Source organism: Entelurus aequoreus, linkage group LG06, assembly GCF_033978785.1.
Source record: "Entelurus aequoreus isolate RoL-2023_Sb linkage group LG06, RoL_Eaeq_v1.1, whole genome shotgun sequence".
Classification (NCBI taxonomy): Eukaryota; Metazoa; Chordata; class Actinopteri; order Syngnathiformes; family Syngnathidae; genus Entelurus; species Entelurus aequoreus.
Window position 1 is genome coordinate 67,239,976 of NC_084736.1, and position 17,279 is coordinate 67,257,254.

General features: G+C 38.3%; 1 protein-coding gene across 6 annotated transcripts in view; it reads right to left on the reverse strand.

Moving 5' to 3' along the window:
• The window catches only part of git2a (G protein-coupled receptor kinase interacting ArfGAP 2a), a 63,612-nt gene that overhangs the window by 9,512 nt on the left and 36,821 nt on the right, over window positions 1–17,279 (reverse strand). For 3 of the 6 annotated variants that reach the window (XM_062051281.1, XM_062051276.1, XM_062051275.1), the window contains exons 14-16: window positions 13,709–13,858; window positions 10,582–10,830; window positions 9,937–10,026 (exon numbers count right to left, since the gene is read on the reverse strand). In XM_062051281.1, the coding sequence (XP_061907265.1) occupies window positions 9,937–10,026; window positions 10,582–10,830; window positions 13,709–13,858 (489 nt within the window). The remainder of the gene's footprint in view (window positions 1–9,936; window positions 10,027–10,581; window positions 10,831–13,708; window positions 13,859–17,279) is intronic. The other 3 variants (XM_062051279.1, XM_062051278.1, XM_062051280.1) reach the window with 3 other exon arrangements.

Consider the following 17,279-nt stretch of genomic DNA (forward strand, 5'->3'; position numbering starts at 1 on the left):
CCTAATGCAAAAACTGAAAAGGATTATTAGATGGGGGGGTTGCGGGTAATGCTTCATCTTTAACCACTTAGGTTTACATGTTTCCAGAATAAATATGACTGAAACACTCCCATCAGAGCCATGAAACAAAAGGCTTGTTCTGACTAGTGAGGAGTGAACCCTCTAGCGAGACAAAGGTCACATGACTTCATAAAATAGTCCTAAAGGGGCTGTTTGCAACAATACCGTACACAGATGCTAACTTTCCACTGTATTCTACACATTTTTCCCGCGCATAATAGACTTAGACGTAGACAAACTTTATTGATCCAAAAGGGAAATTGTTCCACACAGTAGCTCAGTTTCAAAAGATGGAAAGGGTCAGGATGGAAAGGATAATGCAGGTATTAAGTAGACTAAAAATGTACCATAGTAGCAATATACCTTTAAGGTACTCAAAGCGCTTTGACACAATTTCTACATTCACCCATTCACACACACATTCACACACTGATGGCGGGAGCTTCCATGCAAGGCCCTAACCACGACCCATCAGGAGCAAGGATGAAGTGTCTTGCTCAAGGACACAACGGACTAGGTTGGTAGAAGCTGGGGATCAAACCAGGAACCATCAGGTTGCTGGCACGGCCACTCTCCAACAGCGCCATGCCGTCCCCATGATGATGTAATGAGTAATTATCTACGTACGTAGCTTTAGGTGTTGTTAGCTAATAACAGCAATTTGGATAGCTGGCGTTTGCTGTCCCTGAATGTATATTCTATCATAACATGACTGCAACTTGCAAAAGTTAAAGTACCACTGATAGTCACACACACACTAGGTGTGGTGAAATTACCCTCTGCATTTGACCCATCCCCTTGTTCCGCTCCCTGGGAGGTGAGGGGAGCAGTGAGCAGCAGCGGTGGCCACACTTGGGAAACATTTTGGTGATTTAACACCCAATTCCAACCCTTGAAGCCGAGTGCCAAGGAAGGAGGTAATGGGTCCCATTTTTAAAGTCTTTGGTGTGACTCGATGAGACCGGGTGAGTAAAGACCAAATAATTTTATTCGCGCCGACAAATTTTTTTATAACATAAACTTTGTAATTGTGAAGAATATTGACAAATGTCAAACAAATGTGTTCTTCTAAACCACTTCATATTCACTAACATGCCATTGAATGTGTGAACTTTAGAGATGACCTGGACCTTTTTACTTCCGATACAATAGCAATATAAGAGGAATCATTCATACCGGTACTCGTATTATTTCGTAGGGCACAACATTAGAAAAGGTTTAATCAAGTGAAAAGTCAAATAGTGAACAGGTACAGTATGTAAGTATGGAAAACACTTTTATATCTATCATTAACCGTCTGAAATGGACTTATGTTGTCCTTAAGTTGAAGTGGAGTGGTAATTAGATGTTGGTGTAAAGAAAATATCGCAAGGTTTATCAAACCTGATTGATCAATAATGTACATTTTTACTAAATGAAAGGGGAACTGCACCTAAAAAAAATGCCCATCATTTACAATCCCTATGTGGGACAAGAACACATCTTTCTCTTTTTTGTTCATACTAAATTCTAAATTACGTCTTGTATTAGACAGCTAACAATGTAGCTAAATCATCTATTCCGCTTATAAAGGCTTCTAAAAAACCACATCCAAAAACCGCCGACAATACTTTCTTTACATGTCGTTACATGCATATTAAACAAGTATTAGAGACATTGTTATTTTAAGAGCTAACACAGAGGAACTATGTTTAGTAACACGCCCATTGATCACGGGGAGGTCCCCGACTAGCTTATGCAGCTGTTGACATGGTGACATGCTGTATCGCGTCTGAGGTGGTAAAAGTGTGTGCAAGTTTATAAATTATGCGTCTCACTGGTATAGTATAAGGTTGTGGCTATAAACCAAGAGGTTGGTCCAGTTTGAAATTAAATTTAGACCTGAACACATCACGAGGAAGATGCAACAATATGCTCATTTTCTCCCATCTATTTTTATATTATCTGAGTGAGGATTATGAATTATTTTGCAGCTACACAAGAAACAAGTTTTGTGCTGAAAGATAAAAACATCCCATCAGTCGGCATCCCAGTCAGAACAGACACTAAGTAAGCAGTAAGTGGTTATTTTATTATAATGTAGTTTGCATTACTTGTTTAGCACTTAGCTTTCCTGCAACATGATGCTTAGTGTTTCACTATAGTTAGATCACAGTAAATCAATCATCCATCCATCCATCCATTTTCTTCCGCTTATCCGAGGTCGGGTCGCGGGGGCAGCAGCCTAAGCAGAAAAGCCCAGACTTCCCTCTCCCCAGCCACTTCGTCGAGCTCCTCCCGGGGGATCCCGAGGCGTTCCCAGGCCAGCCGGGAGAATTGTATGTGTGTGTGTGTGTGTGTATATATATATATATATATATATGTATATATATATATATATACACACATATACAGTGTTGGTGTAACGCCTGGCGGTAACTAGTTATGTAACGCGTTATTTTTTATATTCAGTAACTCAGTTACCGTTACTACATCATGCGTTACTGCGTTATTTTACGTTATTTTTTATGTAGTATCGGCTAGAAACAGAAGATCTGATTGTGTTTTATTGGAGAGTTGCGGTGTCGTCCTTCTGAATCTTCCTCTGTCACAAGGGAGAGAAGAAAAGAGGCGCTCTGTGTGTGTCTGGGTGTGGGTGTGAGGAGGGGAGGGGGTGTCTGTGTTTACTAGTGGTGCAACGGATGAATATCTTCGGTTCGGCACACATGTGATCCGCGGTTTGATATATGAAACAAAACAAAAAGTTGTTCGCACGTTCAGTCCACACACAGCGTGGTCATGGCGAGCGGAGTAACGGAAGAGCTTCAACGCTCCGCGCCATTTAATCGGTGTGTTTATAGGTGCAGACTCGGTTGTGCAAAACGAGGGTTTTAAACACATGCTGAATGTGCTTGAGCCACGTTACGACATCCCGTCGCGCACCCACTTCAGCGATAAGTTTGTGCCAGATCTTTATGAGCAGGAGAAGAAAAAAGTTGTGGATGATGAACTATCCCGAGCATCATCTGTTGCGCTCACGACAGACGGGTGGACGTCCAGGGGAACTATGTGACGATAAGCGCTCACTTCATCACAGCACACTGGGAGATGAGAAGACACGCCCCCTCTACAAGAGTCACCTTGCGCAGTGGAGGAATGGAAGATAAAGATATCCCAGTCACACGTAATAATGCCCAAAATCAAATAATTGCAGTGAATGAGGCAGGACTGGGACCACAGGTAGGGTGCTTTGCACATGTAGTGAATTTGGCATCACAGAAGGGCATCTCAGTCAATAGGATGGAGCACCTCCTTGGGAGGATCAGGAAGGAGGTTTCCTACTTCCACCCCAGCCCAACAGCTGCTCATGTGCTTATGACAAAGTAAGAAATGCTAAAGATGCCTACTCATAAGCTCATACATGGTGTCCCAACGAGGTGGAACTCCACTTTGAATATGTTGGAGCAGCAGGCAGCTATATACTCTGCATTGACCCACAAGACTCTGAAGACAATTGTCAAAGACATCATCAACCTGTCTGATGATGATGTGAGAGTGGCAGACGAGGTCCTCCAGGTGCTTAAACCCCTCAAAACTGTTACATCTCTACTGAGCACTGAAACTTCACCATCTGTGTCAATGATCCTGCCACTGAAAACAAGGATTCTACAATCCATGGCTCCAAGTGTGGAAGACAGCAGCATCACTCCAGATGACAGGCTTTATTTCACTACCTATGTTTCAAGGAAGATGGTGTGCCTTCTTATGTTGCACTTCAAGTTGTTTTTTATTAATGGTCATTGGTCCAAGTTTAAAGAAAGGAGAAATGCCTTTTTATGTTGCACAGTTTTTCATTAATTATGTTAAAAGGAAGATAGAAATGCATGTCAAGTTGATCAACAGATTGTATTATTTTCCAGTGCAATAACAGTACTGAAATGAAGGCTAAAAGGGCATTAATGGGAGCTTTAAAAAAAAAAGAAGAAAAAAATAAGTAACTAAATAGTTATATTTCACAGTAACACATTACTTTTTGGTGTAAGTAACTGAGTTAGTAACTGAGTTACTTTTGAAATAAAGTAACTAGTAACTAAGAAGTTACTGGTTTTCAGTAACTAACCCAACACTGCACATATACATACATACATACATACATACATACATACATACATACATACATACATACATACATACATACATACATACATACATACATACATACATACATACATACATACATACATACATACATACATATATATATATATATATATATATATATATATATATATATATATATATATATATATATATATATATATATATATATATATATATATATATATATACACACACACACCCCATCCATCCATCCATTTTCTACCGCTTGTCCCTTTTGGGGTCGTGGGCGGTGCTGGAGCCTATCTCAACTGCATTCGGGCGGAAGGCAGGGTACACCCTGGACAAGTCGCCACACACACTCATATATATATATATATATATATATATATATATATATATATATATATATATATATATATATATATATATATATATATATATATATATATATATATATATATATATATATGAAAAAGGAGGATTACCTCCAAATTCTTCAGGACAACCTAAAATCATCAGCCCGAAGGTTGGGTCTTGGGCGCAGTTGTGTGTTCCAACAAGACAATGACCTCAAACACACGTCAAAAGTGGTAAAGGAATGGCTAAATCAGGCTCGAATTAAGGTTTTAGAAAGGCCTTCCCAAAGTCCAGACTTAAACATGTGGACAATGCTGAAGAAACAAGTCCATGTCAGAAAACCAACACATTTAGCTGAATTGCACCAATTTTGTCAAGAGAAGTGGTCAAAAATTCAACCAGAAGCTTGCCAGAAGCTTGTGGATGGCTACCAAAAGCACCTTATTGCAGTGAAATATGTAGAAAAATGGGCTGCATGGTCGAGTTGCCAGAAGAAAGTCATTTCTGCGCAAATGTCAGAAAGTATCCCGCTTACATTACGCCAAACAGCACAGAGACAAGCCTCAAAACTTCTGGAACAAAGTAATTTTTGAGTAATGGCTTTCTTCTGGCGACTCGACAATGCAGCTCATTTTTCTTCAAGTGCCTCCTTATTGTGCATCTTGAAACAGCCACACCACAATTTTTCAGAGAGTCCTGTATTCCAGCTGAAGTTATTTGTGGATTTTTCTTTGCATCTCGAACAATTTTCCTGGCTGTTGTGGCTGAAATCTTTGCTGCTCTACCTGAATCCCTCATTTTCTACTTCTTAAATCAGTGTTTGAACACTGCTGATTGGCATTCTCAATTCCTTGGATATCTTTTTATACCCCTTTCCTGTTTTATGCAGTTCAATTACCTTTTCTCGCAGATCCTTTGACAATTATTTTGCCTTCCCCATGACTCAGAATCCAGAAACATCTGTGCAGCACTGGATGAAAGATGCAATGGTCTGTCAGAAGCCCAGAAACTCACTGACCTTTTATACACACACATTAATTACAAACAAACAGGTCACAGGTGAGGATTGGAACCTTGATTAGCCATTCAAACCTGTTTGTGTCAACTTTTGTGCATGTTATCAGATCAAAGTCACTGGGGTATGTAAACTTTTGATCAGGGTTATTTGGGTACTTTCTTTTGTCATTTTGATTTAAAAAGAGTAAACACAGTTGTTTGCCAATAAATAGCTTCAGACAACCATGAGTGGAAGAAAGGTTTTTGTGTTATCATTCATATTATCTGAAGAATGGCCAAGAAATCATAAATTCTCCCAGGGTATGTAAACTTATGAGCACAACTCTATATACACACACACACACACACACACACACACACACACACACATATATATATATGTTTGTGTGTATGTATATGTATATGTATATATATATATATATATATATATATATATATATATATATATATATATATATATATATATATATATATATAGGGATGTCCGATAACGGCTTTTTGCCGATATCCGATATTCCGATATTGTCCAACTCTTTAATTACCGATACCGATATCAACCGATACCGATATCAACCGATATATGCAGTCGTGGAATTAACACATTATTATGCCTAATTTGGACAACCAGGTATGGTGAAGATAAGGTACTTTTTAAAAAAATTAGTAAAATAAGATAAATAAATTAAAAACATTTTCTTGAATAAAAAAGAAAGTACAACAATATAAAAACAGTTACATAGAAACTAGTAATGAATGAAAATTAGTAAAATTAACTGTTAAAGGTTAGTACTATTAGTGGACCAGCAGCACGCACAATCATGTGTGCTTACGGACTGTATCCCTTGCAGACTGTATTGATATATATTGATATATAATGTAGAAACCAGAATATTAATAACAGAAAGAAACAACCCTTTTGTGTGAATGAGTGTAAATGGGGGAGGGAGGTTTTTTGGGTTGGTGCACTAATTGTAAGTGTATCTTGTGTTTTTTATGTTGATTTAATTTTAAAAAAATAAAAATAAAAAAATAAAAACCCTGATACCAATAATAAAAAAAACTGATACCGATAATTTCCGATATTACATTTTAACGCATATATCGGCCGATAATATCGGCAGGCCGATATTATCGGACCTCTCTCTCTCTCTCTCTCTCTCTCTCTCTATATATATATATATATATATACACACACACATACATGCATACATACACACAAACATATACTGTATATATACACATATATAGAGTACATACATATATATTTATATATATATATATATATATATATATATATATATATATATATATATATATATATATATATATATATATATATATATATACACACACACATATATGTATATATAAACATATATACAGTATATACACACATATATATATATATATATATATATATACATATATATATATATATATATATATATATATATATATATATATATATATATATATATATATACGTATATGTATATATAAACATATATACTTACAATGTGTATATAAAACATTGGTTTTTGAATGTTTTTTTAGAGGGCTTTATAGACGGAATAGATCGAATCCCACTTACCTGCATCGTTAGCCACCTATTGCTAGTGTTTCATTACGAATTAGAATGCATAAAAAAAAGAAAGATTAAGAAACCAATTATCGGCAATAAAAGAAGGACAATTTTCTTCGTCTGTGTGTGACAACGGTGCTCTTAAAAACATTTTACAAGCTTTTTGTGAAATCAAAATATAAAAGTACATTAAAAAGAAAAAAAAGGTCATTATTCATACAACCAGCCGCCGACAGTTTGATTTGGAATATTTGAGTTATGTGATGAAAGCAGCATTTGATTATCAGTCCCGATCGAGCAAATTCAACCAATCCCACCACATCAGCATCGTTTTAGCTAATCAAATTTGTCTCTGAGCGGGGTTCAAACGCGCACATCAACTATCTATTCAAAACGTATGTTTGTTTATGTGTAGACCAGGCAGTAACAGTAACAATATACTGTATTAACTGTTTGTTGTTTAAATGGCACAGTTGTCGTCCTCCTTCGTAGATCAGACTTACTGCCTACTGTTACAGTCTACAGTGCTAAGCCTTCTGGGTAATGTAGTATTAACATTTACGTCATAGTTTACATGTATTTATATATTTAACCTGTATTTATCCAGGGTAAGACAACTAGGAACAGATTTTCATTTGCAAAGCTGACCTAGCAAAGACGAAGCGTTTATACATGGCCGATACGTCTCTCACTTAAAACGGTGGGGATTATTTCTAAAATTGTAATTATTTAATATCAATATTATAATTATAATCAATTATAACAATACAGCAATTAAAACTAAAATGAGCTCTGAGTATGTGCTTCTACTGCCATCTTGTGTTTGTTTTTAAGTCTGTGTGGTATAAAACAAGTAAAACATCAACAGTGTATTTGCTTTTAAATTTGTTTAAATGATGTGATTTTTGAAGTTAAGGTTCCCAGGAACACTTAAAACATTTAAAACAAATTCCTACAATCGCAACAATTCAATACTATAACTTTTATTGCAACTTTCTCAAAAAGCTGCCACAAATTTGGGGATTTTAGGCCGCAACAAAAAAAAAGCCCCCGAAATCCTGGAGCTTAGGTTTGTTTACTGTGCAGCCTTTGATTCCATGACAAAAAATATTGTGTGAACGCTAAAGGAACCACACTTAAGTGCACACTAAGTTATTATTTTTTTTGTTTTGGTCCAAAGCGGAGTTCAAGAGCACTGGCGTTAAACTAAACTATTATAGTTTCCGAAATGCTCGCTTTTAGTGGATGCTGTCAGTATGAATTTAGTCAAGTTGAATTATTATGGTTGTACTGTAGTTTGCAGTGGGCTAGAACTATGAAATGTTGCTAGAAAGAGTCAACTACAACCTGTCAATACAGCTCTTATAGGTAATTAATTATCATTAGACTGATTAATTTACTCAGCATAGTGGCTAGCAAGTGTGTTTCCAATTTGTAAATAGAAAAAGATGCAAATAGGGGTGCTCAAAGAAAAAAATTGATTCACATCCAAATCCAATTTATTCCGATTCTAAATCAATTTATAATTTGAAAATCTATTTTAAAAAATCTATTTTTTTGGCAAATTTATATATTATTTTTAAGAATCAATTGTTGGATTAAAAGCATTTAAGAATTATCATAGACATTAATATTATTGACTCTGTTGCTTTTATTAAAGTTTGATATCCTTTTTTTAGTATTGTACTTGTTTGTCTTCTCAATCACTTTGTAAATTTTTATACTTACCGGTATATCTGTGAAATTGGGATTGGGTTGGAGCTGAGGTTGCTCCATTTTATTTTATTAGATTGATTCACATTCTGTGATTTTTGGAAATATAGTACAATTTTTTAATTAAATTAAATGTAAGTCGTGCGTCAGCAGCCAAGAGGAGCTTTTGTAACATGTAACCTGTGCTGAAAAGGTTTAATTATCATTTATATACCAAATAATATATATTATGAGAATCGTGTTGAAATGAGAATCGATTCTGAATCGTCACCCCAACAATCAAAAGAATCGGATCGTGAGGTGCTCAAAGATGCCCACATCTACGTATAAAATAAATACAGTACAGGCCAAAAGTTTGGACACACCGTCTCGTTTATTGTGTTTTCTTTATTTTCATATCTATTTACATTGTAGATTGTCACTGAAGGCATCAAAACTTTGAATTTTGTGGATGTATGTACTTGACAAAAAAGGTGAAATAACTAAAAACATGTTTTATATTCTAATTTCTTTAAAATAGCCACCGTTTGCTCGGATTACTGCTTTGCACACTCTTGGCATTCTCTCGATGAGCTTCAAGAGGTAGTCACCTGAAATGATTTTCACTTCACAGGTGTCATAGTTTTGATTCCTTTAGTGACAATCTACAATGTAAATAGTCATGAAAATAAAGAAAATGCATTGAAATGAGAAGGTGTGTCCAAACTTTTGGCCTGTACTGTATATTACTAGAATCGTGTTGAAATGAGAATCGATTCTTAATCGTCAACCGAAGAATCAGAAAAGGATCGGATCGTGAGGTGCTCAAAGATGCCCACATCTATAAGATAGATATATCAATAAAACACTTTTGTTTTGTTTACTTACAAAAGGAAAACAAGTGTTTACTTACAAAAGGAAAACAAGTGCTTTGACCATTCGTTACGTTGGGCCGTGAAGATGGCGCTGATGAAGGTGGGTGTTTGATGGTGAGGGCGGCTCATGCAAGAAGAAGGGCAGGCAGTGAGCAGAGATCGATGAAGTGTGAGGGAGGAAGAAAGCGATAAAAGCACCCAGTGGACTTGCTGTGTCCCGCAAGGTGAGCTACGCGTGGGGAAGTACTTAACCTTTAGATTACTTTCATCCTTGGACCAGGAGAGGGTAGACGGAAATGAGGGGAGGGATGAAGAGGTGGTCACGTGAGCACCCCTTTCCTTCTAAAGACATGGTTCAAATCACATTTTAAAAGGAGACAACAATCGTTAAAAGTAAAAATGCAAGACAATTGGGATTATTTCTATTTGTTCCTCTACAGATACTAGACCTGTTTGAAGATATTATAACTAGAAATAGTTGATCAAAGCTACAATTGGCTTGATTTTCCATGTTGGGGAGCAAAATGCCCCAAAAACTGACCACAGAAGCATCTTAATTTGAACCAAACAGAAAAGAAGATGAGCTCATGAGTTTGTCATGCAGTGCAAAAACACAGTCTTTGTATGGTTGTTTTAATGCTTCATCGACATAAAAGACAATACACGTACATAACAGCATCTAACAGCTAATGAATGGCTAAAAATAACGAGCAGCACACCAATAAACAACAGATGTGTGTGGATAATGGCCTTGCAAACGCCACTGAATGATGTGTGACGGGATGTCATTAATGAGATTTTAAGGAAGCCCACGTTGAAAGGACAGAAGAACCAAATGGAAGAGGGAGAGATGCAAAGAAAAAGGGCGAAAGAATGCAGGAAACAGGTCTTACTTACATGAAGTGAGAAGGGTTGCAGGGTAGGAATAGCCTCCTCTGGGTAAGGACTTTCCCCTTTAGGGAGATAAGGCTTCAGGCCCGAGCCGGTCTCGTACATAGACATAGGCCGACTGGCCCGAGCAGACTGTCGACGTTTCAGGGCTGAGGGACTGGAGGGGTCGGGGAAGTCGGAGGTGCTCGGGGTCTGATAGATATTGGCTGTGACCTGCCGCCTAAGAGAGGCGTTCTCACTTTGCAGAGATTGCAGCTGGAAGAGACGGTCAGCAACACACTAAGAGGTGCTTTCAGCAAAGCATGACTTTCAACCACTGCAAGTCAAAGGAACATCACGGGAGAAGTGTTGTTTTTTTCACGCTTAAATGAAAAAGCCGGCGTTAAGCAAGCGAGGGTTTGCATAGCTAGTCGACAGGTGAAGGTGCAGTCAGAGATGGAGCTACAGAACAGAGACTTAGCAGCAGTGAGAATACGCTAAAGAAAGAAGATGTCACTTTGTTGCATTTAGAACAATTATACTCATCATATTATGTGAGGATCATTTTTATAATAGCATCCCACTGTCTGTGTTATTTGGTTGATTAGGCCAGAGGTGTCAAACTCATTTTCAGTGTAGGCCACATCGGCGTTACAGAAGCCCTCAGAGGGTCGCTTCATGATATTAATCAGTCTCTCTAGGACATGGCTATTCAACTTGTGGCACAGGGGATAAAAACGGCAGGGGAATGACACCGCCCCCCAAGTTCAGTTCAAAACTCGGAAACAAACATTTTTACAGCAAATTCAGCAAAACAGTAAAGTGCTCTTGTTGCATAGAGGAACCTGGACCACTGTAAACACATTGGTAGATCATGCATTGACATTTTACCTTGCTAGCAAACATAGAATAGCCCAAAATTTGTGAGCTACAACCGAGGCGTCCCTCAAGGCACCCCTTTAAGTCCTCTCCTCTTTGGTAATATAAAATTTTGCTGTAGATCGTTTACTTCAGATGCAGTCAGTCGTCATTTGTTCAACTTCTTTAGTTATACTAGTGGTGTTCCTCAAGGTTCCATTTTGGATCCTCTCTTTTTCATCATTTGGGCTATTCAAGTGGTGGCTCGCAAGTTCAGTTCTAAAAACTTGTGAGAGACTCACATTTTTGCAGCAGACTCTTAAAAAGTGCAGTCGTAGACAATCTTTGACTAGGTTTTTTGCAGGTCCCTAAAAACAGTAGAGCGCTCCTGTAACTCTGACAATGTGTGTGTGTGTGGGGGGGGGGGGGGGGGGGGGCGGCGTGGTTAGGGGCGTGGTTAAGAGGAGAGTATATTGACAGCTAGAATTCACCAACTCAAGTATTTCATATATATATATAAATACTTGACTTTCAGTGAATTCTAGCTATATATATATATATATATATATATATATATATATTTATTTTATTATATATATAAATAAAAGAAATACTTGAATTTTAGTCTTCATTTATTTACACATATACACACACACACACACAACACTCATCTACTCATTGTTGTACTTGAAAGTACAATGCTTTGTTAAGGGTTGAATTGTCCATCCTCTTTCTATTCTCTGTCACTATTTTTCTAACCATGCTGAACACCCTCTCTGATGATGCATTGCTGTGTGGCACGCACAAAAGTGCTTTCATCAAATGCACGAGAGTGTGGAATCTTCCATCTTTCCCTAGCATGGCCCAAAACCAGTCAATCCTTGCTTCCTGGGGAAGATCTTCCCTCGCAAGCAATTGGTTCTCCAGTACTTGTACCCGGAGGCTGGTCAGGTCCAATCGCAGCTGCGGCAGACTTTTTTTTTGGGGGGCGTGGCCTCCAGCTCCGGCTGAATACCGGGAGTTTGTCGGGAGAAAATCTCTGTCGGGAGGTTGTCGGGAGAGGCGCTGAATATCGGGATTCTCCCGCTAAAAATGGGAGGGTTGGCAAGTATGATGTAAATAGACTAAAATTCAACAAATCCCCGATCAAATTTGTCCGAGCAGCTCTCAAACACAATGCAACTGTCTATTGTTTAACCAATTAAATGTCTCCCTGCATCATCAGGGTCGATTTGGCCGCAACTTTTTGAAAATGCTGCTGCGAAATCAGGCATTTTAGGCCGTAACAATCACACAAAAAAAGCCTGCACAATCCTGGAGGGACTGATTATTACACACTTGCTCCTTCATTGAATCAGTAGTCAATGTGACAAGCAGATATTTTAGTTGGGCTAGAGTATATTTTAATTTAAAAAGGGTTTCAATGCCAAACAAACTTGCAATAGTTTGTTGTAACAAATTATACAGAGTTTAGAACTGAATTTTTTCCTGTGAAAATTTAAATACATTAATCAAGAAAGAATTAATGCCTTATTGACACATTATTTTGCGGGCCACATACAATGAAGGCCATGAGTTTGACACCTGTGGCTTAGGCACTGCTGGATCACATCATCAATACCAAGTTTACTGTACTGATTTCAACCAAATTTCTGCAAATGATTTGGATATTCTTTACAAACAAACAATGTAAACAAAAATAGTAAACTGTGAAATATGCAGCCTAAATAATTTCAAAATTGCTTGTTAAAGCTATTTAACTGTATGAGAGCAGCATGTTGCTTCCATGTATGTATAGTACTGTAGGTACAATGATTTATACTTAAGTACATTATCATGAACCATTTGTAAACCATATGTCAAACAATGCAACCATATGTACTAAACATCTCCAAAATATTACTTTTAGCACACAGTTTATGTGATGAAGCAAGGCACACACATACAATTGAAGATATTATGACCTATCTACAGGATCAAAACAAAACAAACAAAAAACATGCATTTTTTTTGGTAAAATCATGCTTGTTAGTAACATGTGACAGGATGTTGAATAATAAAGGATTGTGAAATGAACTGGAGTGATCTCCCCTTCTGGTGAGTACAAGTGAGCATGCTGGCCGACAGAGGGTGGACCAGCAGGGTGTCACAGCAGCCTACCTTGTCATGTAGCCACGCCATAATTACGAGGCACAGGCTGGGCCACTGTGACCCTCCCAACACCAATCCACCTGCCTTACTCAGTCCCGGCCACTTGATGTTGTTAGTGATCTTATTGTTGGAGCCCGGCGGATACCTTTTTCTGCATCAGCCGCAGCTCATCACTCAGGTTGCTGTTAGCTTTCAGGAGATTCTGGATCTTGGCTTCGGAGGCCGAGAGTGCGTTCTTTACCTCCAGGTACTCATGCATGGTGATAGGTCCATCAGAGAGGTCAGAGTCCAGGCTCTGTCGAAAGCATGATAAAAACCTATTATAGCGTTGTTACGCAATTTTAATAGCTAACAGCTCGAAGGATAACTTGTTTTAAAATTGTAAGTCAAGGAGACGAGCAGATATTTTAGTATTTATTTTTGATAACCAAAAATAAAAATGCTGGGAACATCTTGTTGCATGTTCAGATACTATTACATTGTAGAAAATATGCAGTTGCATGCAGTACATTTAGCCAGAAAGTGCTTTATCATTTCTAGCCTTTCAAAATGCCACATATAATGACGAAGCGCACCACATTAAATGACGTGGTGGGCCACGTATTGTACTAAATCCAGAAACTGGATATAAATATATATAAAACAAAAAAACAAACAAAAAAAACACACAAAAAAAAAAAATATATATATTTTTTTATTTTTTTTTTAATTGATGTACAGCAGCGTTTCTCAAAGTGTGGGGCGCGCCCCACTGGTGGGGAATAGAGACATGACAGGTGGGGCGTGAGGAACGGGAGGAAATTTCTCTTTGATTTTTTTTATTTTTTTATTATTATATTCTTTGATTTTTTTTTTTTACTATGCTTTCATTTTCTATACACACTGGAAATCACTTTGTGATTCTGTCTGTGAAATCCGCTATATAGATAAATGTAAATTACTTATTTTTCCTGTATGCTTTACATTTCTAGGTAGGAGCGAAAGTTTGACAGACAGCAACAGTAACTAATGGGGCGGGGCTAAGCGGAAGCTTTGTGAATGGCGAGTCACTGTGCGAGGATTTGCTGTTTTGCAAACACATAAAAAATAGAGCCACTGCTGATGAGCTGTTCAAGATAATGGACAGTTTCCTCAAAGAACACGACCTTAAATGGGAAAACTGTGTGGGCTTTTGCTCTGATGGCGCGCATGGCAAAGTCAAGAAACGGGCTGCAGGCTCTAATAGAGGGTTGCGCCAAATGCGCATTGGACACAATGTGTCATTCACCGGGAAACACTCGCGTCAAGGCAGCTCAGCCCCGAATTCAATGAGGTTTTAACAGTGGCAGTGTCAAGCCTGCAACCCCGATTTGAAAAGCTGTGCAGTGCAAAACAGGCTCATTGCAGCCACTAATGCTGGAGTATAGCACCGCTAAAGCAAAAAAGGGCCCCTAAAAGGCGCACCCCATGGTTTACAGAAGAAATTAGAGCTCATAAATTATCATGTAGAAAACTGGAACGCAAATGGCGCGCGACTAAACTTGAGGTTTTCCATCAAGCATGGAGTGATAGTTTAATAACTTATAAACGCATACTTACCTTAGCTAAAGCTAAATACTACTCAAATCTCATCCGCCTCAACAAAAACGATCCTAAATTTCTGTTTAGTACAGTAGCATCGCTAACCCAACAAGGGACTCCTCCCAGTAGCTCCACCCACTCGGCAGATGATTTTATGAATTTCTTTAATAAGAAAATTGAACTCATTAGAAAGGAGATTAAAGACAACGCATCCCAGCTACAACTGGGTTCTATTAACACAAATACGACTGTATATACGACGGACACTGCCCTCCAAAATAGTCTCTCTATTTTTGATGAAATAACATTAGAGGAATTATTACAGCGTGTAAGTGGGATAAAACAAACAACATGTTTACTTGACCCACTTCCTGGGAAACTTATCAAGGAACTGTTTGTATTATTAGGTCCATCAGTGTTAAATATTATAAACTTATCACTTTCCTCCGGCACTGTTCCCCTAGCATTCAAAAAAGCGGTTATTCATCCTCTGCTCAAAAGACCTAACCTCGATCCTGACCTCATGGTAAACTACCGACCGGTCTCCCACCTTCCGTTTATTTCCAAAATTCTCGAAAAAATTGTTGCACAGCAGCTAAATGAACACTTAGTGACTAACAATCTCTGTGAACCTTTTCAATCCGGTTTCAGGGCAAATCACTCTACGGAGACAGCCCTCGCAAAAATGACTAATGATCTATTGCTAACGATGGATTCTGATGCGTCATCTATGTTGCTGCTTCTTGATCTTAGCGCCGCTTTCGATACCGTCGATCATAATATTTTATTAGAGCGTATCAAAACACGTATTGGTATGTCAGACTTAGCCTTGTCTTGGTTTAACTCTTATCTTACTGACAGGATGCAGTGCGTCTCCCATAACAATGTGACCTCGGACTATGTCAAGGTAACGTGCGTAGTTCCCCAGGGTTCGGTTCTTGGCCCTGCACTCTTTAGTATTTACATGCTGCCGCTGGGTGACATCATACGCAAGTACGGTGTTAGCTTTCACTGTTATGCTGATGACACTCAACTCTACATGCCCCTAAAGCTGACCAACACGCCGGATTGTAGTCAGCTGGAGGCGTGTCTTAATGAAATTAAACAATGGATGTCCGCTAACTTTTTGCAACTCAACGCTAAGAAAACGGAAATGCTGATTATCGGTCCTGCTAGACACCAACATCTATTTAATAATACCACCTTAACATTTGACAACCAAACAATTACAAAAGGCGACTCGGTAAAGAATCTGGGTATTATCTTCGACCCAACTCTCTCGTTTGAGTCACACATTAAGAGTGTTACTAAAACGGCCTTCTTTCATCTCCGTAATATCGCTAAAATTCGTTCCATCTTGTCCACTAGCGACGCTGAGATCATTATTCATGCGTTCGTTACGTCTCGATTACTGTAACGTATTATTTTCGGGTCTCCCTATTAAAAGATTACAGTTGGTACAAAATGCGGCTGCAAGGCTTTTGACAAAAACAAGAAAGTTTGATCATATTACGCCTATACTGGCTCACCTGCACTGGCTTCCTGTGCACTTAAGATGCGACTTTAAGGTTTTACTACTTACATATAAAATACTACACGGTTTAGCTCCAGCCTATCTCGCCGATTGTATTGTACCATATGTCCCGACAAGAAATCTGCGTTCAAAGAACTCCGGCTTATTAGTGATTCCCAGAGCCAAAAAAAAGTCTGCGGGCTATAGAGCGTTTTCTATTCGGGCTCCAGCACTCTGGAATGCCCTCCCGGTAACAGTTAGAGATGCTACCTCAGTAGAAGCATTTAAGTCCCATCTTAAAACTCATTTGTATAATCTAGCCTTTAAATCAGACCTGGGCATTCTGCGGCCCGCGGGCCGCATCCGGCCCTTTGTACGTCCCTGTCCGGCCCGCGTGAGGCCAATTATAAATTACAAAATAAATTTTTAAAAGTATCTATTTCGAGTGTGCAATACAACGGTGCTGCTTTTGTTTTGAAAAGCGTTATTTGTATTACGTGCGCGCAGCGGCAATCACAAATACAAAATAAATAAATAAAAAACATCGTTGTCGTGCGTGCAATACAACTGTGCGGCTTTTATTTTGAAAAGTGTTATATGTGCGTATGTCCTGTGAGGGAAGGCGCACAGCGACAAGTGATGC